This window comes from Xyrauchen texanus, chromosome 17, assembly GCF_025860055.1.
Source record: "Xyrauchen texanus isolate HMW12.3.18 chromosome 17, RBS_HiC_50CHRs, whole genome shotgun sequence".
In the NCBI taxonomy this organism is placed as follows: Eukaryota; Metazoa; Chordata; class Actinopteri; order Cypriniformes; family Catostomidae; genus Xyrauchen; species Xyrauchen texanus.
In genome coordinates this window covers 31,057,619-31,085,487 of record NC_068292.1, presented here as the reverse complement: position 1 = coordinate 31,085,487, position 27,869 = coordinate 31,057,619, and the positions used below count along the sequence as shown (strand labels likewise).

Genomic DNA, 27,869 nt, shown 5'->3' with positions numbered 1-27,869 from the left:
AGCAAGACATTTAACTCTAGGTTGCTCCGGGGGCTTTGTCCCTGTAATATGTGCTCTGTAAGTCGCTTTGGATAAAAGCGTCTGCCAAATGCATAAATGTGAATGTTATATATTTTCAATATGAAAGGTAAGAGGTCAAAATTAACAAAGAGCCGTCTAGGCATACACATTTTTAAGGAGAATTCCAGGCAAGTTCAATAGACAGCATTTGTGGCATAATATTGATTACCACAAAACTTACAATTTGAACAACTTGCTCAAATATGACATGCGTTTAACAGAATGAATGCAAGTGCTTTTATAAAATTGTAAGCTTCACGTTTCTGCCTTTAAACCCTCAAATTGGCCACATTTATTTGATTCATTATATGATTATTCACTTAAATTGATTTTTATCGAAAAGGAGGAACGAGCCGAAATTAATTTGTGTTAATCAACATTATTGCCGCAAATACTGTCCGTTAAGCTTCATTTGTATTGAATCCGGAATATGACTTTAATGCTCCATCTACAGTTAGGCCAAATGTAATCACATTCAAATACACTGGTGTGTGTGAACTAACATCTTTAATTTTAACACATTTCAATAATAGCATAAACCTGACAATTACACGCGCTTGAACTAGAAACACGTGACGCTGGATTTAATAGTTTCTGTTTTGAATTCGCACATCACCATCAGCTGGCAAAATACACACAATTTCAGTCGATCAAACAAACGTAAATGATTATTAAACAAACAACAACCTTTCCGTTATTTGATTTAAAATAAAACCACTTAGTGCAGCCAGAATACTGAGCATTATTTTGTGCTAAAACATGTAACGTATGTTACAAATTATTTGAAATTGAAGGGCACGGAACCTTTATTATGAAAGGATGACGTCTCTTTTTTTTTTTTTTTGGCTAGGAACTGCTCACGCACGCGCAGTATTCAGCATATCACCTGTCAACGACTTTCATAAAAAATGGGTCTATCCGCTGAGTGTCAACGCGGCCTGGACTGATGTCAACATAATACTGGTGTATAACAGATGGATTTGATGACAGCAGATATGTAATCTCGCCAGCGGTATCCGGGAAAGCGTTTATTGCTGTCAGTGTACCCATCGTCGTCGCCGCATCTGACCGTATATATCTCACAAACTGTCTTTTTCCAGAGACCTATTCATCTATCTATCCATCCTTCCGTCCACCAACAACACAAATAAAAACAGGCAGCCCTTCAAAAATCATCATAAACGCCGCCTGACTGACAACGGTAAGCAACAGCTCATCACAGAGGATCAGTAGCTTAGCCGGTTAGCGTGATTTGAAAACATTTGATCGTGTTTGTATGTGGAGGTTCTTTACATTGGGGTTGTTAGCCGTCGTTCCACAAGAAGAGGTTTGGAGATATGTTGACTAGGAAGCACTAATTCATAATTTTCACACTGGCTAACTGCTATAGAAGACCTCATAGGGGCCTTCTCATCATCACATAATGGTCCCTTGTTCTAGCATCAACAGATCATGGGAAATCACAATCAGCATGCTAAAAGCAAGGAGCTGACAAATGCACTTCCACTGCATGCTGTTAAAGTCAGTGGGAAGTTTAAAATGTAATTCCGACCATTAGAATTCTGAGGCAGATTTCAAAGGATCTAAGCTATACCTGTGTACTTTGTCTTAGATTTTTTTATTTGTTTGTTTTTACTGTTTGTATTGTTTAATTACCCTGTAATTTGGAAGGATATCTATCTATCTATCTATCTATCTATATAAACATTGTGCTAATGAATTGCACCAACCAAACCTCTTTGTCTTGTTTAGCTTTTCTTTGTTCTGTTGTTGTTCAAATACCCTTTGAAGGTTATTTTTGGCAAGAATGTCATGCTCTCATTAATGGGGAATGGCATAACTATTGATAACTGACATTTCCTGTAGTAAAATTTGGGCTGCTCCCCCCGTCAGGTGTTTTATAGCTGTTATTCTTTGCCCTTTATAAGGTGCCTCACCTACACTGAGTCATACAAGTTAATAATTTAACAGCGTCTCACAGTGGCCGTGAGATCTTTTGAGCACTAAAGAGATACTGTGTGTTTGGTTGAATGTAAAAATATACCATGCAGCATGTTGGAATCTGGGTTTGAGCTCTTTATTTAATCATCAAGCATGTGATTTACACTGTAACATAACTCTTTGTGTGATCTCACATTGTCAGTGTTTAACCTTTGTGCAATTCTCACTCTTCCTCTGAAATGAAGGTGTGATGTTCGTATGTGACCTCAGACTCGGCTTTTAGACCCATCGTGTAGGACGATGAACGCAGAGGAGTTGGAACTCCTTGGTGACTCAAAGTACAGGAATTATGTGGCAGCAGTGGATAAGGCCCTAAAAAACTTTGAGTACTCCAGTGAATGGGCCGATCTGATCTCAGCGCTCGGAAAGCTTAATAAGGTCCTTAATATATTCTAACCATCACTTTTAAAGAAAAAGAAGCTGGTTGAAAATGTTTTCACTTGGTTTAATGATGTTTTTCTATATTTATAATAAAAATCAGCATATTGTTGACAGGTATTGCAAAACAATGGCAAGTACCAAGTTGTGCCCAAGAAACTGACAATCGGGAAGCGTCTGGCCCAATGCCTTCACCCGGCGCTGCCCAGCGGGGTTCACCGCAAGGCCCTGGAGACTTACGAGATCATCTTCAAGATAATTGGACCAAAGCGCCTGGCGAAGGATCTTTTCCTTTATAGGTAGAAGCTATTTATAACTTATATTTCATTTCAATTATCAGCTACAGCTATGACACGTTGTGGCTAATGTATACCTTTTCTCTCTCCTCCTTAGTTCGGGGCTCTTCCCTTTATTATCCAATGCAGCTATGTCTGTGAAGCCAGTATTACTTGGGTTGTATGAGACCTACTACCTGCCCTTAGGAAAGACTCTCAAACCAGGCCTGCAAGGGCTCCTGACTGGAGTACTGCCTGGTCTGGAGGAGGGCTCAGAGTACTATGACCGGTAAACTGAAACAGTAACACACAATTAATGGTCAATGGAACCTGTTAATAGATGTTAAATGACATTTAATCTGCTGTGTGAAGGACCAATACCCTGCTGGAAAAGGTGTCCGCAGCTGTGGAGCAGCCAGCATTTTATGGTGCCCTATGGGGCAGTATTCTAACCAGCCCTGCTGTGCGTTTGCCTGGGGTCACCTTCGTTCTTCTGCACCTTAACCGTAAATTATCCATGGAGGACCAGTTGTACATCATTGGCAGTGACATCGAACTGATGGTACACAGATTATTGACAGGGATGAAAAATAATCATCCAAATTGCTGATACAGTATACATAATTTGTGTTTTAGTAACATCACGTACAGGAAAGTGAGATTGTTTATCATGTAATTGTTTTTATCAGGTGGAGGCTGTCAGCACATCAGTTCAGGACTCCAGTGTGCTAGTGCAGAGGAGCACCCTGGACCTCATTCTGTTCTGCTTCCCCTTCCACATGAGTCAGGTAACAGAACTCATTCTCTTGATTTAAAAACTCTGTTAACTAGCTTTTTAACATACCGTATGAGTTTCACTTGTGGTCCAGGTCTCAAACAATCTCCCACCTAGCATTCCAGGAGGCAGAGTTTCCTGTTCTGTTTGTTGTATTCGTTTTTGGCCAATATTGTTTTTTCAGTGGCCAATGTCATTCTAATGCAGATATAGGCTAACATACTTTAATTATAACTAGGGATGCACCGGTCCAATACCTGGATCTGTATCGGCTCCGATACTGAAGCTTTTAGATGGATTGATTATCGGTCCGATGAGCCTGATCCAAATCCGATACGGCGTGTTAGTCATGTTCATTACTGTCAAGCTCAAACAATGACATAAAAGAACCATTAAAGCACAATTAAAGTACTTCATATGACTCATGCATTTTATTCAAAGCCACTTGAAGATGCGCAATAGCTCTGTGAATCACAAAAGGCAGTGTTTCATAAGTAAATATATAAAATGGACGCAGCTCCAGCGCTGCTCTGTTTACAAACACACACACACTCGCAACTATTTTTTAGCATTCACGCTTTGTGCAATATTTGAGCGCTACTCACGAATAATATCTCAGATGTAGATGCTCAATAGTTCGGTTCACTTTTAATATGCATTTAGAATGGCACTGGAGGTGCATTTTACTAGAATTTGTATAAGAAGCTAATTAAACTACTTTGAACTTGCCTACAAACAGACACTTACAAGACTTCCTGGAGAGTTCAGTATGTCAATATAAAAGCATGAGGGTTTAAAAATTAAAGGTGCACGATTGAGATATATTTCTATATATTAATATTGTAATATATTATTATTTTTTTACAAATGATAATAATATTTAAGTTGAATGGGTTCCAAAAAATAACTATGTGAATTAAAAGTGTGCTGATATCTTACAACTATGTTGTAAAAAAAAAAAAGTAGTATTGACACCGATATTGGCCGATATTGAGATTTCCGATAACAGAATCGGATCGGAAGAGATAAAGTGGTATCAGTGTATCCCTAATTATAACAAATGAGATGTACACATACACTGAAAATAAACTCAATATTTACTAGAAATTCACTAAAAATATTTGAAAACTAATGATGCATTATCCATTGATAAGGCTGCTGGTAGATTTTAAAATGGGCAAAAGGGCGCATCTGTTAATTGGCCAAACGGGCATGTTTATCTGCTGATAGTCTCAAAATTAAATAAAATTGGACAATTTATTGGCCTTGCTGATATATATTGGTCTTTCACTAATTTGTGTGAGTTAAGTCTGTATTTGCAAAGACAATATGGTTATAAAGTGTTTACATAGAAAAGAAAAGAGTATTGTAGGATACTAATATACATAATACATATACTATAAATATAAGCATGTGGACATTATTTTGCTTATCTTACTGTTTGGTTTGTGTCAGGCTACACGTCCAGACATGATCCGGATTCTGTCTGCAGCACTTCATGTTGTTCTAAGGAGAGATATGTCTCTGAACCGGAGACTTTATGCTTGGCTGCTGGGTGAGACATCCACACTTCACACACAAACTACATTCAATCCTTCATTTTTTTATTTTCATTACATTTTTCCCAACCTGCTTTGAAATGTAAGTATCCATAAAAAAAAATATTTTTTTATTAAAACACCACAAATATAATTGGAGAGCAACGTAGCACTAATAAAGACATTGAATAATTAAATATTTGCTCTTTCATGCCATCAGTTGAAATCAGTTACTTTGATTTAAATTTGATGATTTCATAAATCTGAATAAAATATGAAATAATTTTTCTAGTGATTAATTGGAGATGTGGATCTTCGCAGAATGTTGCACAGAATATATGTACATCATTCTCATATGATGACTGTCCATTTCTGTGAATTGTTTATTGTTGATGTTATTTTTTTTTTTTTTTACTTGCCATCTCTATCTGGGAATGAACACTGTGGTAAGTTTGTATTCCATGAATACTGTTATGTGGTACTAGAAGAATAATCTTTCTTATTTATTTCCTTGTATCTATGTTCACCTTTAAGTCATTAAAGGGTTTAGGAATTAATGTCTATTTGTCAAGTCACTTATATCTATGTGCTATTGTGTGTGTGTGGTGATGTTTCAGGTTTTGATAACAATGGTGTGCGAGCAGGCCCTCGCAGTACACGTCTCAGCAATCCAGAAGAGCACGCCACACACTACTTCAACACTTACTCCAAGGACATGCTCATTCAGGTATGGTGAAGTATGTAAGCTTAAAGAAGAACACGCAGTCCAAACAGTGATAGTCTTGCACCAGTGTTTCACCCAAATTATTCTTGATGCAGTGAGAGGGGTCGATCTGAAGTGTTCTTAGAATAAAAAACTTTGATGGTGCATCAGAAATCTATATAAATGTTTCTATACACAGAGATTTCCATTAAAGCAGCATAGAAACTTCAAGCGTTCTTTCTTTTTTAAGATTGAGTTTGCTTTTGCTGTATGATCCAACCTTATTGTTCTGTCTGCGGTGACAGTTGGATGCACGCATCTTTTCAATAAGTCTCTTTTTGAGTGTAGACTTCTCTCCATGTGGTCTGTATGCATGGCTTGGCTTGCAATGAGACACTGGTCCCTACAGAAAGAGCATTTTAGGTCCATGCGTTTGACATCCTGGTACTCCTGGGGTTAAGTTTGGGGCCTTAAAGTGGGGGAGTTTTGTTTTTGGCCTCTTGTTTTATTTGATGGGGATCTGTTTGATTTTGTGCCATCTGCTTTGGGCCAATTGTTGGATCACGCTTTTTTGGGAAGTAGGTTACTGCAGGGACCGTCTGTTCCTCTGCCTATGCAGCAATGCGTTAATCCAAGTATGAAATTCCAGAAGAGCTAAAAACGAACACACTTTCATGGTATCTAAAGGATAATGAAGAAGGAAAAACTGTCTTGAGTACTTGAGTAAACCTAGTCCTTACCTTCTACTATATGGCTTCAGTCACACCACCATGTTATTTTGATAGCGTAAGAGTTTGTAATCGAGCTGAAGCTAAAGGACTTGAAGTACTTAAGTTCATTTATTTACCCTCTTGTCATTCCAAACCCAAATGGACCATCTTTTGAATTGTCCCTTTTAAATAGACTGATATAGTGTCTTGGAATGTGTCTGTGTTTTTCTAGGCCATGGTGGGGATCCTGCAGGGAAAGGCCAGAGGAGGGGAGGAAGAAAGCATCCTGATGCATGACTTAAAGCCCTTCCGTATCCTCATCAGCCTTCTCGACAAGCCTGAGCTGGGTACAGCCATTACTACATGCATCTACAAGATTGCTCTCATGCTCTGTGGTGTTATGCTCAAACCTGCATCAAAGTGCTTGTGGGTTCTCTTTCGCCTTTAAAACTTCTTCTCCACTTTTATTAGGTCCAGCAATCTTGGAGGATGTTCTAATCGAAGTGTTCCGCACCTTACACACTCAGTGCCGTGCTGAGCTGGACCTTCAGAATCAAAACCCTTACAGCAAAGACCAAACTCAGCTTAGCAGGTCTGCAGAGCATTGCATCCACTTACTCTTTTGGCAACAATTACATATTTGTTTTCTTAAAATGTATTAAAAATATTTTTTCCTGGTTCTTTCAGCAAACTCAGAGAAAACAAGAAGACGGCAGAGCTCATTAAAACAGCAAACCTCTTGTTTAACTCCTTTGAGCCCTACTACATGTGGGATTATATTGCTTTATGGTTTGAGGAGTGCTGCAGGTGTGTTTATGTATGTGTTAAAGGGATTGTTTATCTAAAAATGAAAATTCTGTAATTTACTCACCCTCATGTTGTTTCGAAACCCATGTGGCTTTCTTTCTTTTGTGGAATGGTGACTGTTAGTCTCAGTCTCCATTCACTTTCATTGTATGGAGAGAAGATTCAATAAAAGTCATACGGGTTGGGAACACCATGCGCATGAGTGACTGATGACAAAATTTTCATTTTTGTGTTGACTACAGTATACCTTTAATGATTGAACAAAATATGAGTTTTTGAAAACCAGTCTGTTCCATTCTTGTATAACATTCCTGTTGCATTTTAGGTGGACTCAGAGCAGTCATGTTCCAGGGCAGACTATGAACTCTGAGACATCAGCACGCTCATTGGTTGAGTTCTGTGAGCTGGTGGACTTCCTGTTGGATATTGTGTCTTTGGTTGGTAACTTTTGCCTTCACACTCTGCTATAGCTTTTAATGTGCACCTATTTTTATTCAAATCCCCTCATATTATCAATTTTCTGCTTTGAGAAAGTGATCTTTTGACAGCAGGAAAAATACATTAAAGTAAATATGAAAAGGTTTAAGTGTCAAACTTCTGTTTTAGTGCAGTCTCAGTTGATATTATGCCCTGTTTGTAACTGTTTAGTTAGAAATCCAACTGAGACACTCAAACATTTTTGTGCCCTTTGCCTGAACCTCATAGTTTAGACGTTTTCTGCATGTGCACAACTTTGTGTGTTTGTTGATGTCCTTGAAGGAAAGCTTGTGAGAGTTTCAGAGATTGGTAATGAACCAATAGGGGTTTCTGAAGTGTGTTTTCTGGCTTCTACTCTGCTTGCTTCTGTCTGTTGAAAATCTATGCTCTCTCTCTCTCTCTCTATCTCTTCCTCAAAGCCTACTAGAAGCATGAGGGTTATCTGCCAGGTACAGTAATGCTCTTTCTTGCCTCTTCACCTCACCTGACTTCACTGCTTTAATAGGATTTGGCTATCTTTCCAGAAACATCCATATTAATTTCTAGAAAGTTGTACTTTTCTGACTGATTCTTGAGATAAGGAACAAAACATGTTTTATACCATGGTTTTCATTTTTTAGTACTAGATTAAGCTACATTTTAAATGGATATACTTGTAGACAAAGGTCTCAGCCTACAAACCATGTAAGGGTTTAAAAAGGCATTTTTTATAAAATGCTTTTTTTCTGAAAATTGACATTTATTCACTTCATCTTTCTGTAATTTTTCAACTTCGTCAGACACACTTAAAAGCATGCTTTTTTAATTTTTTATTTGATCCATCCAACAAAAGTGTAAATTGTCAGAATTGACTTAATTGAATATTTTTCCATCTTAACCATGTGTTGTTCACTGGAGCCATTTCGTTTTTTCCTCATTTTAAGATTCCTCTTTAAATGATTCAACAATTCTTAACAGAAAATGGGATGAGGGTGTTGACATGTCGAAGCTGTGATAGCTTTGAGGCTTAAACATTGTTTATATAAAATATAAGTATGAAAAAAATACCAGACATTGTGTTCTACTGTTGCATCCACCATGAATAGATTGTGGGAAAGGGATATTTGGAGTTATAGCCGACCATGACATTGTCTAATTTATTCAGGATTATTAAACAATTTGACAGTTGATGCAATGTGAGGACACAAATTTAATAGGCAGTTTTTTGGGAAAATATAATTTAAAGTTTACTTTATATATTGTTTGATATCTTATACATTCACCTAGAACGTTATTAGGAACAGTATGGTCCTAAAAATAGTTCCCAATATGGTCTTCTGCTGTCGTAGCCCATTCGCCTCAAGGTTCGATGTGTTTGCATTCTTAGATGCTATTCTGCACACTACAAATGTACAGAGTGGTTATCTGAGTAACTGTAGCCTTTCTGTCAGCTCAAACCTGTCTGGCCATTCTCCGTTGACCTTTTTCATCAACAATGTGTTTCTGTCCACAGAACTGCCGCTGACTGTATGTTTTTTGTTTTTGGCACCATTCTGAGTAAACTCTAGAGACTATAGTGTCTGTTGTGCATGAAAATCCAAGGAGATCAGCAGTTATACCAGTCAAACCAGCCTGTCTGGCACCAACAATCATGCCACCAATTTTCCCTATTGTGATGGTTGATGTGAACATTAACTGAAGCTCCTGACCCATATTTGCATGATTTTATGCAGTGCATTGCTGCCACATGATTGGCTGATTAGATAATCAAATGAATAAGTAGGTGTACAGGTGTTCCTAATAAAGTTCTAGGTGAGTGTAGATCCCTACCTTTCATTTTATATTTATTAATTTGTTTCATTTTTAAACACTTTGTTTGGCAGTTTAACATTGTGACCTCTTGCTGAGTATAGGTTAAGTTACTAAATAGAGCATGCTATTTAAAAAATTTCTAGTGACGTTATTTAATAACTTTATGAAGTAATACATTCCTTTTTAGATGTATAATTTTCAGTATTTTTATTATGATAGTTTTTGTTTTACATAACTAGGACTTTTGTATGTAGGACATGTTTTGTCCCTTATCTCAAGAATCAGTATTCAACTATGTTATATAGAACATCATATATAATTATACTTTATGTACCATATTTGATGTATCACTTTATAATTGTTGTAATAATTTGGATCAAAGTTGTCAAAAATTGGCAATAATATTATGCTAAAAACAGTAGACATGTCTATTTATGGATGTTTTGGAAGTTAGAACAATAATTTTGCATGTGATGTACATTTGACAAACTGCTCACTGGTTATTAAAGGTCCTTAAGCTTGTACCACTTACATCCCCTTTTTACTCCACACATAAAAGCCATACTTGTTTAATATTTTCAGTTTTGCTTTTCAGAATTTTAATCTTTACTTTTAAGGTCATTCTGTCATTATTTACACACCCTCATGTTGTTCCTTCAAAAATGTACCTTTTGTGTTCCATTGAAGAAAGAAACTGGTTTGGAACAATATGATGATGAGTGAATAATGACATAATTGGGATGCAGGGATCAACCTCCTGATAACTCAATATAAGCCAGCATCTGAGCCCTTCTCTCCTTGATATTTTTCTTTCTCTGTCTCTTTGTCTCTTTAGGAGACATACATAGAGATCCAAACAGAGCACCTACCTCAGTTGCTCCTGCGGATGGTTTCTGCTCTTACCAAACACCTGCTGGCCCTGGGCCTCAGAGAGCTCACCCACTGTCTGCGTCTCTGCTCAAAGATCCTCAGCAAAGTTCAGCCCCCACTGGTGTCACCCTTGGCACTGCCCTCTGGCCCATCCACTGGTGCCACTACCCCTTCAACCAGAGACAAAGAGGAGAAAAGGGTTAGAGTTGACAATCAAGTGGTTCAAACTCTTTAAGTACATTTTACTCATAAAGCAAATCTTTATTAGTGCTTTAAAAGCTTAAACTAAAGCATAACACATGCAGGGTTCCCACAGTCCTGTATAACCTTTAAAATGTGGGGAATTTAAAATGGTGATTTCTGGGCCTGGAAAGATCATGGACATTTTTGTAATTAATATAATTTTTTTCTTGTCAGCTCAAAATATTTCAACAGCCAGATTTATTTTATATTATTAATTTATCTTATGGAGTTCAATTTCTGATTTTTAAAAATCCTTCTTGAGTCATGGCATAAAGTCATGGCAAATGATTGGTCGAAATGTGTGGGAATTCTGTAAATGTTAATAACTCCATCAGTCTTGGATATGATGACAGCAGACAGATGGACATTGCTGCTTTATTTTTTTTAAGGCTACATGTTACAATCAAATTAATAGGAATTGTGAGTTTCCAGTGAGCTTTTAATTTATAAAGACCTTGAATATTCTATATATAGCATATCTTTTTACTGTATATGTAAATCACATATGCTTCCTGTGAAAACTACAAAAGAAAATACATCAAATAAGGTTCAAAGAATCCCATTTTAATTTTAGTGTCTTTTAAAGCTTTGAAACAAGCCTAACTATTAAAACTCATTGGCACTAGTTCATAGGCAGTGTGTAGTGCCACTCTGACACAAAATAGCTGTTCACTCTCTCATCTCTGCCCTTTTACAGTTTGTATAGATATTTCACATGGGGAATATGTAGTTACTTTCTGATTGGGAATGCCAATTCCATGTGCTCTTGGCCACATAAATGTGTCTAGGCAGATAAAAATTGTGGTCTTCTATGTGTCATATGCACATAAATTGAAGTTCACTTCCTTGATGATGCTAATGCCAGTGAGTGAAAATGTTCTGCACTTGAAGTGGCTCTTACAGACTACAAAGAGTGGGTGGCTAAATTGCTAAAATTAACGTTAATATTGTGCTATAGAAGTCATTAGCTGTTTCTGTATGTGCAGCATTTTCTTTGTTGTCTTGGGCTCTCAAAGTTCTGTATGTTGACGTAGTTCTGTTTGGGGGGAGTAAAGTTTCTATATGTGGCCTGAACAATCAAATGCATTTACACTTGGCTGATCACACATCTTCAGGGTTTGAAATTAACTTTTTGGCTCACCGGCCACTGTGGCTAGTAGTTTTCCATGGTCACATGACACTCAGCATTTTCACTTGCAAAAAACACCCACCTCGCAAAAAGTGATCAAGATAACTGGAGACTGTAATTGCATACATTTGTTTGGACATTTTTTTTTAAACCAGAATTATGAGTTCTGAAGGACATGGGCCTAATTGTTTAATGAACCTATAAAATATATAAAGGCAAATGGCCACAGGTCCCCCCTCTGGAACAGACCCTGCTTGAAGGGAGTTTACACTTAATGATCAGATGGCTATCTGGTCTGTAAAATGCATGAAGTGGCCATGTGTAAATAACCCAATATGATATTATATTAACGTTATGCAATACATTTCACGACATAATGAAACTGCCTTTACTGTGATGGATATTGAAAATATTGATTCTGGGTTAGTTTGAGAACTTTTATGTTTACATGCTCATTATGATGTCATGATACACTCTATGTTGTTTCTTCTCATCCCATGTAGGAGAGAAATAACAATAACTTGATACTTTGATATTCACAGTCTTTTTCTGCTTTAATGCCCCATCTTGCTCAGACACTACCAGTCACCCAAGAAGTCCCTGGCAGCACTGATGTATTTGAGGAAGGCGAGAACCCTTCTTGCAGCAGGTTGTCAGAGAGTGGATTCACTGACTTCATCCAGTACCAGGCAGAACGTGGGGTGCAACCTGACAACACACAGCACCCCGAGGCTGATTCATCCAGCCCTGAGAATGGGCCCATCCAACCCAAATCGAATCCCAAACCTGGATTGAGTAGTTCAGCCAACGGCAAGCCACAGGACAAGCCAGTGATGCAATGCTGCCTTGAGCATTTCCAACAGTTCCTTTCTTGCCTGGTAAGGCTTTATATCACCCCAGGTGGACAGGCAGAGGCAGGGAGGTGCAGCAGTTCTGAGATGGACACTCTGACAGTGTTGGTTGACAAAAGAAGGAAGAATGAATTTGAGGAGCAGATGCCTTCTAAGCAGAAGGAATGTCTGGCTGCTTTCACAGCTGCCTGTCAGCTCTTCCTGGAGTGCTCAAGTTTTCCAGTGTACATTGCTGAGGGAAACCTGAAGTCCTCATCCACCAAACAGGAGCAGGCAGGTAAAAAAAAAAAATACCAACGCTGCTATTTCTCCCTTTGTACCTTGTATGTATTATCACAAGAAGCTTGAATTTAATGAAAAGGGAATTTAGGGTATTTAATGCACATACTTTTTTAGAAATGCAGTGTATGTTTTTAGCTCTAGTGGCAAAATCCCTCTGTGTTGCATATTAGCAATGTGCCTATGCTTTGCTTACAGGTGAGAGTGTTCAGCCAGCGGTGTGGCTTCAGACTCTGATGGATGCGTGCTGTTTAGCTGCTGATTTCAGTATCAAGGCAGTGGCTATCTCTCTTGTCATGGACCTTGTTGGTCTCACACAGTCAGTAGCTATGGTGACAGCTGAGTGTGTGGGCAGTCCAGACTCAGGCCAGCCAGTGAGTCCTAGCCATGGTCGTGTTGCAGTGGTGATTCGTCCACCACTCACACAGGGTATCTTGAAATACATTGCAGAGAAGACAGATTTTTTTAAGGTTTGGAATAATTCCTTTCTCAATTTTATTTTCTCATTTAGTCTCTCCTTCTATATTGATCAGTGTCTCATTTGTCTCTACACTTGTAGAATGTAGCCCTGATCTTGTGGGATCAGTTGGGAGAGGAGACCCCCCAGCACCACAAGCGCAGTGTGGAGCTCTTTTATCAGCTACACAACCTGGCTCCCTCTCCCAGCATTTGTGAAGATGTTATCAGCCAGCAGCTCATGCATCGCGACAAGGTTGGTCATACATGTGCACACACCTCACAGACAAGGGGGTTTAGGTGAGCACATACTGTATATATACGTGCATAGATATAGTTTCACATATTTCATTTCTAAATTCTCTTTTAGAGAATACGGTTGGAGGCCCATGTAAAATTCTCTGTTCTCTGGCACCTGACCAGAGACCTGAACATAACCAAGTCCTCCTCTTACAATCGCACCTTTGACAGGTAACAGCAGTTTTACTTTGCAATTTTACTTTGTCGTGAGGTGATTTTCACCATTTGTCCATTGGTCTCTCAAGCTCCATACCATCCTTTTACCTGCACTGTCTCTTGTAGGTCTCTTTTTATTATGTTAGACTGTCTCAATTATTGGGATGGCTCGGCGAGTGCTGTTGGCCGGGCCTGGCTAAACCAGGTTTTGCAGAGACATGACATTGCTCGTGTTCTCGAGCCTCTACTGCTGTTACTTCTGCACCCTAAAACCCACCGGGTGTCCATCCAGCGTGTTCAAGCACAGCGTCACTGGGCCCAGGCCTTCCCCAACCAAGCAGAACAAGAGTCTTCTGACCCCATTTTCATGAGGGATATGAGCTATGCTGAAAGTAAGAAGGTTTTTATCTTTATAGGTTTTTAAATAGATATAACATCTTTTGCATTTTTACCATAAAAATATATAGCATGGTAATGAAAATATATTTGTCATCTCTACAGATTATAGCGAGATATCAGTGGATGGCCACAGGGGTTTCCAAGCATGTGGCAGAGGGCTCCCATTGGATGATATGGAACCCTTTAGCCTCACGGTTAATCCTTTGAGTGACAGTCTTTCACTCTTGAGCCTTAGCAGTGAGAACCTACAACTCTGTGGCGAATATCAACCTCCTGATCAACAGGGGGAACACCAGATCTCTGATTCCAGTGGCTCTCAGTCATCCACTGTGGACAATGGCAGCTTTGATGAACCTGAAGGAGGTGGTAGCACTGTTAACATATCTGACCCTGTGCTTTGTCAGTCCTCTTTGGTAGAGGAAGAGTGCTTAGAAAAGGCAGTTTGTGCTGTGCTCACTAAGCTAGTGGACAAGGTGGTGCAAATGGAGGAGAAAGAGTCAGGTGATACGGCATCATCCCCTGAGGCCTGGCCTCAGACAGACTCTGATAGCACCAACTCTTCCACAGATATGTCCACTGGGCCATATGTCTCACTGGCCCCCTTTTCCAACACACAACCTAGAACGCTCCCAGAACTGGTTGCAGGAGGAACCTTGGAGTTCCTGACTGTGGCCACAATTGATGCTTCAGGGGAGGAGGAGCATCGGGAAGGCATCGCCCGCCATAGCTCCTCTCCTTCGATCGTCATGTTTCCGGACAGTGGTGGCAATGCCTCCTCTGAACAGAGCCTCCAGGTCAATGACCCGCACCGCAAGCGTAGTCACAGCAGCACACAGCTAAGCCTAAAGGGCAAGATAATGGAGCGCCTGGTGGAAAAATCTCCTGGGGCCAAGCCCAAAACCAAGAAGGTCAAAAGAAAAGTGGATGAGAGACGCAAGACCAACCAGACCGAGAAGAGCCGGACACCCAGCATCTTCTTCGGGGACAGTCTGGACTTAGAGAACTGGTACAGCTGTGGGGAGGGTGAGGTTTCTGAAATTGAGAGCGACATAGGCTCACCTAGTGGTGGGGCTGCTAGTGGTGTGGGAGGATCTCACACATCTGGGTCATCTCCTCGGTTTAACATCCATCCCCTATACCAGCATGTGCTGCTTTACCTTCAGCTCTACGACTCCTCTCGCACTCTGCATGCACTCTCAGCCATTGCAGCAATGATGCGTACTTCACCGGCAGCATTTGTGAGTTCCATCTCCACTACCAGCATAAATAACACGTACACACCGCAGCTCTCTCTCCTGCAAAACCTGTTATCACGTCATCGTGTCTCTGTCATGGGCAAGGATTTTTACTGTCCCATCCCACAAGACTCGCACTCCCACTCTTTCCGAAGTGCCATGTTCTTGGAGGTCATCATCTCCCTTTGCCTCTATTTTCTGCGCAGCTATTACTCGGCCCATGTGCTGGCTACATCACAGGACCTGGCAGGCAACCATTCCATGCAGCTGACAAGCGTGGAGGTGTTGACGCTGCTCTTCAGTGAGCTTACCAAGATCACTGGGGGCTCAGCCAAGGGCTTTGCAAGCTTTATTTGTGACGTGCTGTCCAAATGCAAGGTGCAGAAGGTAGTGCTACACTGTTTGCTTTCCACCATCTTCAGCGTGCAAAAGTGGCATGAACATCATGTCCTTGGTACCAATGTGGCTGCAGTCGAAGAGGGTCTTTCAGAGGACAGCATCATCAATCTGTCTGAGGACCAGCTGGATAACTGCAGCGCCATACAGTCGCAGCTTCTGCGGCTTCTCCAGAGCCTGGTGGTTTTGGAGCATCGCGTGCTGATCCCAGTGGAGGAGGGTGGGGAAGGGGGTCCAGGGCTGGCATGTTCTGGTGGAGGAGCTAGTGGACCAGGGTCAGGGTTTGAACTAATCGGAGGGGAGGTAGAGCACGTCATCCCGCAGCAACCCATGGCTTCCCTGCAGTATCTGCATGGGCAGCCCATCACAGCGCAGGGCATGTTTCTGTGTGCAGTGATACGGGCACTACATCAGCACCACGCCTGCATGATGCACCCACAGTGGATTGGCCTTGTCACAGCCACTCTACCTTACATGGGCAAAGTGCTTCGGCGAGTAGTTGCCTCTGTTACGCTTCAGCTGTGCAAAAACCTCGATAACCTTATCCAGCAATATCGTTATGAGACGGGTCTTACGGATACCAGGTACTGGTTTACTTCTGCTGTGTAACAGAGGAACAGTGTAATTTATATTTCACACAAAAATGGAAATTCTGTCATTTATTCAATCTCATGTCGTTCCAAACGTATCTGACCTCCGTGAAACACAAAAGGAGATGTCAAGCAGAATGACGGCCTCATCACTTTCAACATATGGGGGAAAAGATTCAGTTAAAGTGGATGGAGTCATTCTGCCTAACATCTTTTTTGTTCCATGGAAAAGAAAAAGAAAAACTGTCACAAATGGCGCACTACATTATGCACGTACACACAAAAATGCACCTTAAGTCATAAAAGTTTAGAACAACAAATGTAAATTACTGGAGTAAACAATGACAGAATTTTCATGTTTGGGTGAACTATCCCTTTCAGGTCAAATGGCAGTATAGACTTGAAAGGGATAGTATTATAGTATTATAGACTAGTATTATGCACTTTTGAAGAAATTATTTGTTTATGAAAATGGAACCAATTTGTGCATGTTTACTCTGTGTATCATATCCTAAGGCCCCAGTGGATGGCACTGTGTATTCCTCCTGACCTGATTCTGACTGTACTAGAAGGGATGACAGCCATAATCCATTATTGTCTGCTAGACCCAACATCACAATATCACCAGGTGAGGGAGCTAGTCATCCATCCCTGTGTTGCAGCCCATGGTAATGTAATTTTGTAATCTTTTGACAGCCCAATATGTTACCTATAATTGGTTTGCTTATGAAATTTGTTCTCTAATTTTGAAAATTATTAAACTAATGGACATCAAAAACTATAATTTAGTGTTTAGCACGAAAAATCATATGAGTATGTAATTGTTCTTATGTGCATTTTTTTCTTCAGCTCCAGGCGAATGTAGATCAGAAGCACCTTTCAGAGGCCCGGGCTGGGATTCTCTCGATCTTGCACACCATCATGTCCTCTGTAACCCTGCTCTGGGGTGTCCTATATCTGGCTGACAGCTCTGACCGGCCGCCTGCAGCCTCTGCCTGCTCCACCTCAAACATCAACCTAGGATCCACAAAGGTACCATGAGGCGACTGTACAGTGTTTTGGACTTAAAGGAATAGTTTTCCCCAAAATAAAAATGCTTCCATCATTTACTCATGTTGTTCCTGAACCTGTTTGACTTTCTTTTCTCCATGGTGCATAAAAGGAGATTTTAGCCACAATAACAACCTCCATAATTATTTACTTTCAATGTATGGAAAAAAGATACAATGATAGTGAATGGTAACTGAGGCTCCACTAAAGAGTCAGTCCTACAGGTTTGGAAAACATGTAAGTGGTAACAGAAGTTTAATTTTTGAGTGAACTCTCCCTTTAAGATGGAGATATAAGGCCTACGCTTATGATCTTGCCTGTGGTCAAGGTGCTGTGCTAACTAGAAATTATTTCAATGGTTGTTCACAGAATCTCAGGCAGCAAATCCTAGAGCTACTGGGCCCAATCTCAATGAATCATGGAGCTCACTTCATGGCTGCTATTGCTTATGTGTGGAATGAAAGGAAGCAAGCTAAAACTCCATCCAGGAACAAGGTATGAACAACACCAAGAGTCATCGGTTTCCCTTATGGTCTCAGAAAGCCTGACACTTCCTGAGACATGATTTTGCTCACATTTATGTGTGTATTTATATGCATTTCAGGTCATTCCCACAGCGAGTGAAGAACAGCTTCTCCTTGTTGAACTTGTTCGTTCCGTAAGTGCCATGCGAACTGAGACAGTGATACAGACAGTGAAGGAAGTCCTTAAGCAACCCCCAGCCATCGCCAAAGAGAAGGTGTAGTGTCCAACATACACTTACAGCATTTGTGTCTTCTTTAGTAGTCTGATTGTTTTGATACTCTTGTTGGTTTTGTAAATGGTTTTGTAGACTCAACTTAGTCTTTCTTTATTTCACAGAAGCATCTTTCCTTGGAAGTCTGCATGCTTCAGTTTTTCTATGCCTATGTGCAGAGGTGAGTTAATTGACTAAAATAATATCAGTTTGTGCCAAGTGAACTGAGTGTATTGTAGTATTTACACTGCCAGTCTCACAGCTCTTGTCTTGTCTCCTTCAGGATTCCAGTGTCTAGTCTGGTAGACAGCTGGCCATCACTTTTAGCTTTGCTGAAGGACTCTGTGCAGCTCAGTCTGCCCGCTCCAGGACAGTTCCTCATACTTGGGTATGTGCCATCTCATAGATCCTAGCATAGTTATTCTTTCATTTGCTCTTCTAAAATTGCAGTCTGTATTAGATTTCCAAAATTAATTTGATGTTTTCTTTAGTGTATTGAATGAGTTTATCCTGAAGAATCCCACCCTAGAGAGCAAGAAGGACCAGCGAGAGCTACAGGTGTGCGGAATCTCTCACTCGCCAGTTATTTTGCACCTTCACTTCCAAAAGCATTACCATGTTTTTTGATATGATAAACCATGTAAATATAGGACAATGCTATATAAATATGATAATCATACTTTATTATGGTATATTGTGTAGGATTTTATATGTAAATAATTAGTTTATGAATCTTGGCCATGTTCAACCACCATTATATGTTGGGAATTAGTGACTTAATATTTACAACTATTGTATTTACAACTGCCAGCATTCATCACTAATCATATCTAGGGAACTTGCATAATGGTTAGCTTATTGCTTTAAGTTTATGCCTGCATCATTTTCCAACCACTAATGCAAAGAATTTAGCTCAATGGGAATCTTGATCAGGGGAATAATATAAGAATTTATCTTTACGTAAGATCAAAATTTTCAGCCAGCGATTGAGTCAATCTGAACCTAATGTTAATTCATACAGTAATACTACTTTCAATGTGATTTGAAAATTATTTCACAAATAGATTTAAGCTGTAATTATGTAGAGTACTCGGGAAGTACCGAAAGGCTAAGTCATAAATATAAAGGATCGCTTTCTTATGGAAATTGATCCACATGATTCAATTGTGTAGTGTAATGTCTTATTTGTACAAGGCTTTCTGAATGCTCTATGAATTTTTGGTGGCTCATGAACGAAAAGCATAAGGAGTCAACCCTGATATAGTTGTCCGATATAGTCATAGTGCCATTGACTTTCTTGTTGACTAATTGGATTCGCTTTTGCTAAGATGAGTCTGAGTGTTTCCTATCGTAATGTGGGTGTATGTTGTACATAACCAGTGTCGAGTGGGTAGTTTATACTTTTATGAACTTGGTGTAGGGTAGCTAGTGTTTTTTGGTACCTTAAATTAATGTCAGGTGTTATGCCTATGAGGAAAACAGTTTGAAATTTTCCTTTAGTGGTTGGATGTGTTAGTGGTGTACTGTAAGAACAGTTCAAACTATGTTTTAAACTGTGTCAGACTGTTTCAAATTCTCCCCTTTTCTGGGCTTCCAGAGCTCTTGTTTTTGACTTTGTTTTGGTGGACCCATTTGAAGATTGGTGCATTGTATCTTGGCTAATCTGGATCCTCTAGGTGACTGGTTGCTGATGAAGCCACAGTTCATGGAAATCTTTGACACAGTTCTTGATGTCTGTATATGACTCATCGTGAGCTTCTGTATGACTAACCATGCGTTCAGACCAGAGGCGGCGAGAGCGTCAAAATTCTCTCTGGCTGCCCTGCCAACAACGCTATCGAAAATTCGTGGACGCTCTGACGCATTTGAAATAGGCGGCAACGTTCGTTGAGTGCTTGGTTTTGTGAACTATGTTTAAAGGGGCCAAAATTTCCAGACATGTCGACCAGTATCTTTTTGACAACATCACAAGTAGCGTATATCCTCATGAAATATTTAAATATAATATTACATAAACCATAATATCCACTTCATCAACTCACCTGGCACACCAACAATTTTAGACACCTTTGTCCACGCATCATTTTTTTATTTTATTTATATCCCTGTAAGCAAACAGGGACATTTCAAATATTACGGGAAAACCCACCACGCAGTAATCAGTTTCTCCTCCATTTTGTCTTCGGAACTAATGTTTGGTGGGAACCAAAGTTTACACTGTTTTGCTCTCTAGACTTCGCTAGATCGGAGCACTTCTATATTCCAATAGGTTGCTGCCGAACCGCGTCAAAGCTCATTACCGTAATGGTGGCTGCACTTAAACTTTCCTCTGACGTCCACACCGCCCAAGACTCGCTGCGCTGCAGAGAGACACTGGCTGTCATAGAAAATGAATGACTTCCGGTCGATTTGATGCTCTCGACGTCTCTGGTCTGAACGCACCATAAGTTTCTGTCATGTTGTGAGTTAGGATGTGGTTGAGGTTAAGGATATTGGCTGAGTTTTCAGTCCATAAGTCAGTGTTTTTTTGTCACTGTTGTGCCTGCATTCTGCTTGAAGCATGCTGTGAGTAGCTTCAGCAGTTCTGGTGAGTCTTCTGCAGGTGGCTTATCTTGTTTTTGTGCAGGCTCAGTTCTATGTCTATCTGCACAGTTTTAAAATGGCTTTCATTGTTGGTTGCCTTTTATACATCCATATGGATTCCCATATTGTCCTTTCTCTTGGAATGCTTGAGGGATGTGGTTTGTTCCACAGTTTCTCCCAGTGTTTAGATGTACATTTGTGTCTGGCGCTGATGTGGGGGTCACACTTTTGGTCGCCAAGGGGTTTACTTCACTCTATGCTGTAGAATCTGGCTTTACTGTGATGCCACATATCTTCTAATGCCAGCCCTTGGTTTTGGGAGGTAAGACTTGAGACTGACAATGTCTTGGGGGGGCCTTTCTTGAGGCTATTCTATGTTTAACATAAGCCTTATAAGCTCTATCCTTTAGAGGTGAGGGTCTTGTTGCTGAGATGGTAGAGATGGCCGTATCAGTCATGTGATGACCATTAATGTTTAGGTCATTTCTGATTTACAGCATGGACGAAGAGGGGTCTTAGTGCGTAGATCTACCTTTGTCCTCAAGATGGTTAAGTTTAGGCAGATGTGCATTTTGTCTCGTTTCCACAGGGTTGATTCAGACTTTAGGTAGCATGGCCCAGGGTTGATTCAGACTTTAGGGTTCCAGTGCAGACTGTGGGCCTGTATCTTAGTTTTTATAATTTGGAAGAAAATATCAGTGTAAATCCTGGATTCAAGTCATTGAATCTGTGTAGAAATTATTAATTCTTCTGCCCATACGTTAGCCCTACAATTGAACAATTGCATTACCATCTGATTTCATCACTTCACCATGTTCGCAACATTACCACATTATTTCTATTTAGAAAAAAACTTTCCTAATGAGAATCTTATATTATCATAAATTCAAAAAAGCCACCTAATACTTTTAAGATCTTTTACTTACTATTAGACAGTGTTTCAGTATAGACTGTTTCTTATGTTTCTTTACATGTTTACATTACATAATTAAATCATGATTCCCCAGGATGTGACTCATAAGATTGTAGAGGCCATTGGTACGATCGCTGGCTCCTCCTTAGAACAGACCACATGGCTGAGAAGAAACTTGGAGGTCAAACCCTCTCCTCAGATCATGGTGGATGGGACCACTCTGGAGGCTGATGTCGAAGGTCAGTGATTGTGTGTCTATCTGATATAATCTGTGCAATTCACCTCCTGTTAGCACATACATCTGCATGAGTGTATTGTGAGTCTCTCACTAACAGTGTGTACATTTCAGATCTAATGCTCACTGTGATGGAGGCCTCCAGCTTTACTCCATCTGTGTACAGCGTTCATGCCCTCACATTGCTGGCTGAGGTAAACACAGAATGTCAGGTCTACACCTTATTCATCTAAGTTCAAACCCAGCACCACAACCAAGCAAACCTTTATAACTTAGAGGCCTAAAAAGATAGTCAGTTCATGAAAAGTAGTTGAGGCATTGGATAAAATTGATAAGAAACTGGAAAGTTGCATTGGAATCTAAGAACATTCATAGGTCAGCTGAGCTTCAACCACTTTTTTTCACAAGGTATTGTGCTCCCTCAGACCTACTTTATCTTTGTTACGTCCCCTAGGGGTAGGACACAACAAGGTGAAGGGAACGACTTACACACAACCATCAGACCAAACACAAGAGAACAACGGAGTATAAATTAAACAATAGTTTTTATTGTTGTAAACAATTAATATTTTATTAACAATTTTTATTGATTCTAGTCACAGATTAAATAAACATGACAGAAAATACAGATTCAAATTATATGAACTTAATACTCCTCCCTCTGAACATTTCCACCCCCACCCGACACATACGCACCTCAGTGGTCTAATAATAAATTAATAATGACACATAAATAAATTAATCAACAGGAAGTATTTAGATAAAACAAACAAAAATATGTAATCTTCTATATGTCATCCCCTCAAATGCTGCCACCCTGCCCATCTCTGTGCACCACTCCCACTCCAGTCGACTTCCATCCCCTAAGGATGACCTGTCTTCAGATCATAACACCAGCCAGGACCTAATTATTTATGTACCATCCCCTATATTAATGGCCTTCCCATCACCTAGAATACAGAGTTTGTGGCAAAATTTAATTTGAGTGCCCAAAAGATCATAATGCAGTGCTCCAGTGCCACCGGATCGAGCACTCCCTCTGTGTCACGATACTCAATCAGCAGCGAGGACTCCTTAATGGGGCATCCTTTCTGGGTTTCAGCACCAGTTTAGCAATTAGGTAGGTAAGGAGGAAGCTGGGACCTGCTTGACTAACACACAGACATTTAATGACACTTTTCAGTTTACAAAGAAACAAAAACACGCACTGCTTTTCCACCAACTGCATCAAATCATAAAGACAAGTGGACAAGCTTCGTATATCTCTCGCCCGTCTGCCACTGTCTCATCTCCTTAAATAATCCTGCCTCAAAAGATGAATCTCCTCCCAATAATATATCATGAGGGGTGCCAGCGGCTTACAACATCCCTTCAAGATCTATAAAAAAGCCCTTATCATCAGCGTTATGTGCGTAAATATTAGCCAAAATGAAACTTTGCCTCTGAATTTCTGCTAAAACTATAATGACTAATTTATATTTAATCTGTAGAGACTTTTGAATTGTAGATGCTTGCTTATCAGTGTAATGACTCCCCTGCTCTTACTTGAGCCAGCACTTAAGAAATCATGTCCACCCCATATATTCCTGCAAGGAAAGATGCATTTCTTGAAGAAACACTCATATCACATTCTTAAATTTAAGAAGAGAAATAACCTTCCTTCTATTTATGGGGTGTCCCAACCAATTCACATTCCATGTGGAGAGAGAGACAATTCACTTATATTAACGTTTGACATTTTGAGATATTAGAAAAAATAGATTGTGTATCAAAAATAAAATGATAAAGTCCACATTCCAACATTGTAAATTGTCATCAAAACATGAACTTCCCCAGAACAAAACAAACAGAAAAAAAGAAAAACATGTGCATTAACCTTGCACACGACAGAGGCAACTGGCATCCATCCCTCTAAACTCAAACAGTCCATGTACGCCAATGAGAGCCCCCACGACAACTTTGCCATCGGATTGCTCAAGTCAAGTTTCTATACAAATTTTGTGAGACCGAATTACACAACAGAAGATGATCTATAAAACAAACTCCAGACAATAGGCGGAATAAACACAAAGAACATGTAGACTTATCCACATAACTGTCCCGAAGGTGTGCTCCTCCACAAAACAAACTCCAGCCGCTAGCAGAACCAGCACAAAAAGAAACATAAAGGTGCCTCGGACAGTCATATGAATGTTCAGTGAATTGATCCACTTGGCTGCAACGTGAGTACCACAAAATAACTTACTCAGTCCATTGACTTGATGGGGACATGTAAATATCTTACGGCTATCCTTAGCATCTTTTCTCAATTTGGCCGGGAACATCAGTGCAAAAGCAAACTTCCGTTGATGTAAGAGTTTCTTGCATTTCTTGTATCAATAGTCTTTCTCTCTTTACAAATTTGCAAAGTCTGGGAATAAGAGAATTCTGTGGTTTATCCAAGAAAGCCTTCCTTTACTCCTCGCCTTTATTGGGTGATCTCAGAAATTTGGCCAGAATTGATCAGGCCTGTCTCCCTCAGCGGATCTCCGAGCCAGAATCCTGTGAGCCTGCTCAATTTCCAGCTTATGGCCTGTTATGTCGAGCAGACTGAAAGAGCCCATCCAGGAATTTCACCATATCCCTAACTACTTTGTCCTCAGGAATTCCAACAATTCGGACGTTTTTCCGCTGGTTCTTTTTTTCCAAGTCCTCCAACTTTTTCCAGACACGTTCCCAAATCGACCTTGGTCACTAGCGGATTAGCAGCTAATTCCGTCTCTGATGACTCCAGATAATCGATCTGTTTCTCGATATCCCTCACTCTTGTAACCACTTCAGTGAATTTTGTCTCCATGGCAGTGATCAATCGACGTATTACAGCAAGATCCTCCAAATCAGCAACAACCTTTGTCAGCATTGCCGACAAGTTCAACAATTCTCGCTGAATTTCCCTCACCTCTCCGGTCTGGCTTGCGGCCTGCTCAGGGGCATCAGCTTGAGCACATAGGTGTCTTTTACTGGCTCCAGAACCCATGGATTCTTTGACATATTGTCTTCCCAGAACAGTTAAAGATCAGGGTGTATCGAATCACACTTCTTATGACATAAAAAGTATTGAAACTAGCAAAGTGCACAGAGCTCAGTGTTCGAACATATTAGACAACATAGACGAACCTCGCATAGCGTCACGTGACTCCATAAACAATGAATATTAAAGAAATCGACAGGAAAGAGACTTCAGAGTGACCCATTAAGATAAAATAAATAAATAACCTAAATGTATGGATAAAAAAAATATACTAACAAAAATGGGGACAAATGATATTCAAACAAAAAGGGCAGGCCACCCCCTACACCTGTCTGCTTTAAAGCCAGAAACTAATCGTGGTTTCAAGTTTAAATTGCATTGAAACCACACATTCACAAAGCACACAAAGTCTGGTCTGGTGGGTGGCAGAGAGTCGGGAGCAGCACAACCAGTCGAAGTTATGACAGCTCCCATATGAATGTCTGTGCAGAGATTTTATCCAGAGCCCAATCAGGGACAGCTAATCACCATTGCACAGGTGGAACAAACAATTAGCAAAACGGCTGCACTTGAAAAAGACACAAAGAAAGTGAGAACAAGCACAAAACAACACTGGACGTAACATTATTTAGCTTTATGAGTAGCATGACTGGCTTTTGTGTTAATTAATTGTTCTCCTGTTTGCATGGATGTTTAAATGAGTCTCCCTTTCCTGCAGGTGCTGGCCCACCTGTTAGATATGGTCTTCTACAGTGATGAAAAAGAGAGGGTGATCCCTCTACTGGTCAACCTTATGCATTATGTGGTGCCCTATTTGCGCAACCACAGGTACTTGCCCTTCAACACCCAACGTTTTAGACAAGGAAATCACTATTAATCAGACCCAAATGCCACTTAATTTGGCTTGGATTTTTTTAATTGGAAGTGTATTGTTTTCATGGGCTCTAAACTAGCCTTTGGAGATGCATATTAAAATAATTTTGGGATCAAGATTTTAAGAACTGCTTCTCAATGCCCCATTATGTTACTCGGTCTTACTTTCCTCCAGTGCTCATAATGCCCCCAGTTACCGTGCATGTATACAGCTGCTGAGCAGCCTCAGTGGATATCAGTACACCCGGAGGGCCTGGAAGAAAGAAGCCTTCGACCTCTTTATGGACCATACGTTTTTCCAAATGGACTCCTCATGTGTCAGCCAGTGAGTGATAGCTAGCAAAATATCTCCTTTCTTCTGGTTGGAACACAGTGTAATGCCACTTATGGCTTACTGTGACCCATAATTGACCACATCTTTCTTTCTTTCTTTCAGCTGGAGAGCAATAATAGACCACCTGATGACTCATGATAAAACCACATTCAGAGACCTGATTAGTGAGTTTTCCCTTTTTACTAAATGGAGCTTACATCTGTGTCCATCTTTTTGCTCCATCATCATTGTGCTGATGTTTTTGTGTGGTAGGCATGTATTTGAATGTTGTAGAAGCCAAATGTGTTTCTTAATATTTCTAATGTTTGTACATATGCAGCACGAGTTGCCGTGGCCCAGAGCAGCTCTTTGAGTCTTTTCACCAATCGAGATGCAGAGCTTGAGCAGAGGGCCATGCTACTCAAAAGACTGGCCTTCACTATCTACAGCAGTGAGGTGGACCAGTACCAGAAGTACTTGCCAGATATCCAAGGTAAACCCAGACACACTAACATCATGCCACCCAATAGTGGCTATACATTGTAGTTTCCGCTGTATCAGAGAGTGATGCCAGTGGGCATTATGCAATGCCAGGACTTAAAGGAAAAACGGAAAACAACTAAAGGAAACTGATGCTCTGCCATGCCACTAAAAGTTTTGCTGCAGTGCTGTCTGTCGTAGGGATCTGTTTAACACTGAGACAGGTGGGAACAGTTGTGCATTTGTGAAAACACATTTTTTGTATTCCCATTTTATTTCAAACTGAACCTTAAAAACAGACCAACTGTCCACCCCCTTAAAATAGGTCTTATGCATTCCAATCTATCAAACGCTCCATCAGACTTTATTCTAGTGTGTAAGCACACTATGTTGGTATAGGAGGATGTGGTTATCTAACTGTTTGATTCAATATACGATGAGGTTCACGATTCGATATTATCTTGATTCAATATGATAACACTTAAATGATAAAGTATGACAGAAATATATATTTTTTAATGCTTGCACAAAATGCACATTTTAATTTCTCATCAAAATAAAGTTCTTTAATACACAATTTACTGTAAATGCTAAAAGTTTAAATAATAGAGTTGGTCATATACCTGTCACTATAAGAAACAATTTCAATCAAATAAGCCTTCAAAAATAGTGGTCTACATTCTGGCTGATCAAGTGCAGAATATGCAATAGAACTGAACAGAACCTGTCCCGAAAGAGTATATATGAAAAATATAAAATAAAATCTATATTCAATTAAATTAATATTATGTCTTAATATCATTCAAGAGAATGATTGCGTCTCAAGATGGCGCCGAGTATGGCTGCTGTGTTGCGAGCTCCGACACACTGCAGTTTATTGTTTGTTTTGTCATTTCATTATCATTTCAAGAGAATGATTTAGATGTAATAATTCTCTTGAAATTCTTTATATGATAATAAGAACTATCAATGTTTGAAATAATGTGTACAAATTACAAGTAATAACATTAAGGTTGTTTATTTGTATAAAAACACTATAATTGTACTATCCCTGTAAGAGTTTAATGTGCATCTCACAGACTCGCACAGGTGTTGCAGTTCATTTATTAATGAGCAAGAAGTGACTGTAAAGAACATAAAGGAAATTAAAAGACATTATTCATTGAAAGTGGAGTGTGGGATCTCATCTTTGATGGATACATATTACAAGGAAGAAATGGTCCGTTTTAATCTCAAGCACGTGACAAACAAAAAGAG

The 27,869-nt window shown here is 39.9% G+C and overlaps 1 protein-coding gene across 3 annotated transcripts in view; it reads left to right on the top strand.

The window, feature by feature from the left end:
- Window positions 1-927: 927 nt before the first annotated feature.
- Window positions 928-27,869, top strand: part of dop1a (DOP1 leucine zipper like protein A) — a 31,491-nt gene continuing 4,549 nt past the window's right edge. The window contains exons 1-33 of one of the 3 annotated variants that reach the window (XM_052146768.1): window positions 928-1,261; window positions 2,247-2,439; window positions 2,557-2,738; window positions 2,833-3,003; window positions 3,087-3,276; window positions 3,404-3,502; window positions 4,945-5,044; window positions 5,672-5,754; window positions 6,673-6,787; window positions 6,912-7,032; window positions 7,128-7,247; window positions 7,573-7,684; window positions 8,144-8,173; window positions 10,351-10,584; window positions 12,333-12,885; window positions 13,086-13,357; window positions 13,447-13,599; window positions 13,714-13,814; window positions 13,926-14,191; window positions 14,301-16,413; window positions 16,936-17,047; window positions 17,269-17,451; window positions 17,839-17,964; window positions 18,074-18,208; window positions 18,331-18,386; window positions 18,489-18,593; window positions 18,697-18,763; window positions 21,796-21,940; window positions 22,051-22,130; window positions 25,665-25,774; window positions 25,995-26,144; window positions 26,256-26,317; window positions 26,473-26,625. In XM_052146768.1, the coding sequence (XP_052002728.1) occupies window positions 2,302-2,439; window positions 2,557-2,738; window positions 2,833-3,003; window positions 3,087-3,276; window positions 3,404-3,502; window positions 4,945-5,044; window positions 5,672-5,754; window positions 6,673-6,787; window positions 6,912-7,032; window positions 7,128-7,247; window positions 7,573-7,684; window positions 8,144-8,173; window positions 10,351-10,584; window positions 12,333-12,885; window positions 13,086-13,357; window positions 13,447-13,599; window positions 13,714-13,814; window positions 13,926-14,191; window positions 14,301-16,413; window positions 16,936-17,047; window positions 17,269-17,451; window positions 17,839-17,964; window positions 18,074-18,208; window positions 18,331-18,386; window positions 18,489-18,593; window positions 18,697-18,763; window positions 21,796-21,940; window positions 22,051-22,130; window positions 25,665-25,774; window positions 25,995-26,144; window positions 26,256-26,317; window positions 26,473-26,625 (6,637 nt within the window). In that variant the 5' untranslated portion in view covers window positions 928-1,261; window positions 2,247-2,301. Of the gene's footprint in view, window positions 1,262-2,246; window positions 2,440-2,556; window positions 2,739-2,832; window positions 3,004-3,086; window positions 3,277-3,403; window positions 3,503-4,944; window positions 5,045-5,644; window positions 5,755-6,672; window positions 6,788-6,911; window positions 7,033-7,127; window positions 7,248-7,572; window positions 7,685-8,143; window positions 8,174-10,350; window positions 10,585-12,332; window positions 12,886-13,085; window positions 13,358-13,446; window positions 13,600-13,713; window positions 13,815-13,925; window positions 14,192-14,300; window positions 16,414-16,935; window positions 17,048-17,268; window positions 17,452-17,838; window positions 17,965-18,073; window positions 18,209-18,330; window positions 18,387-18,488; window positions 18,594-18,696; window positions 18,764-21,795; window positions 21,941-22,050; window positions 22,131-25,664; window positions 25,775-25,994; window positions 26,145-26,255; window positions 26,318-26,472; window positions 26,626-27,869 lie in introns of all 3 variants that reach the window. The other 2 variants (XM_052146767.1, XM_052146769.1) reach the window with 2 other exon arrangements.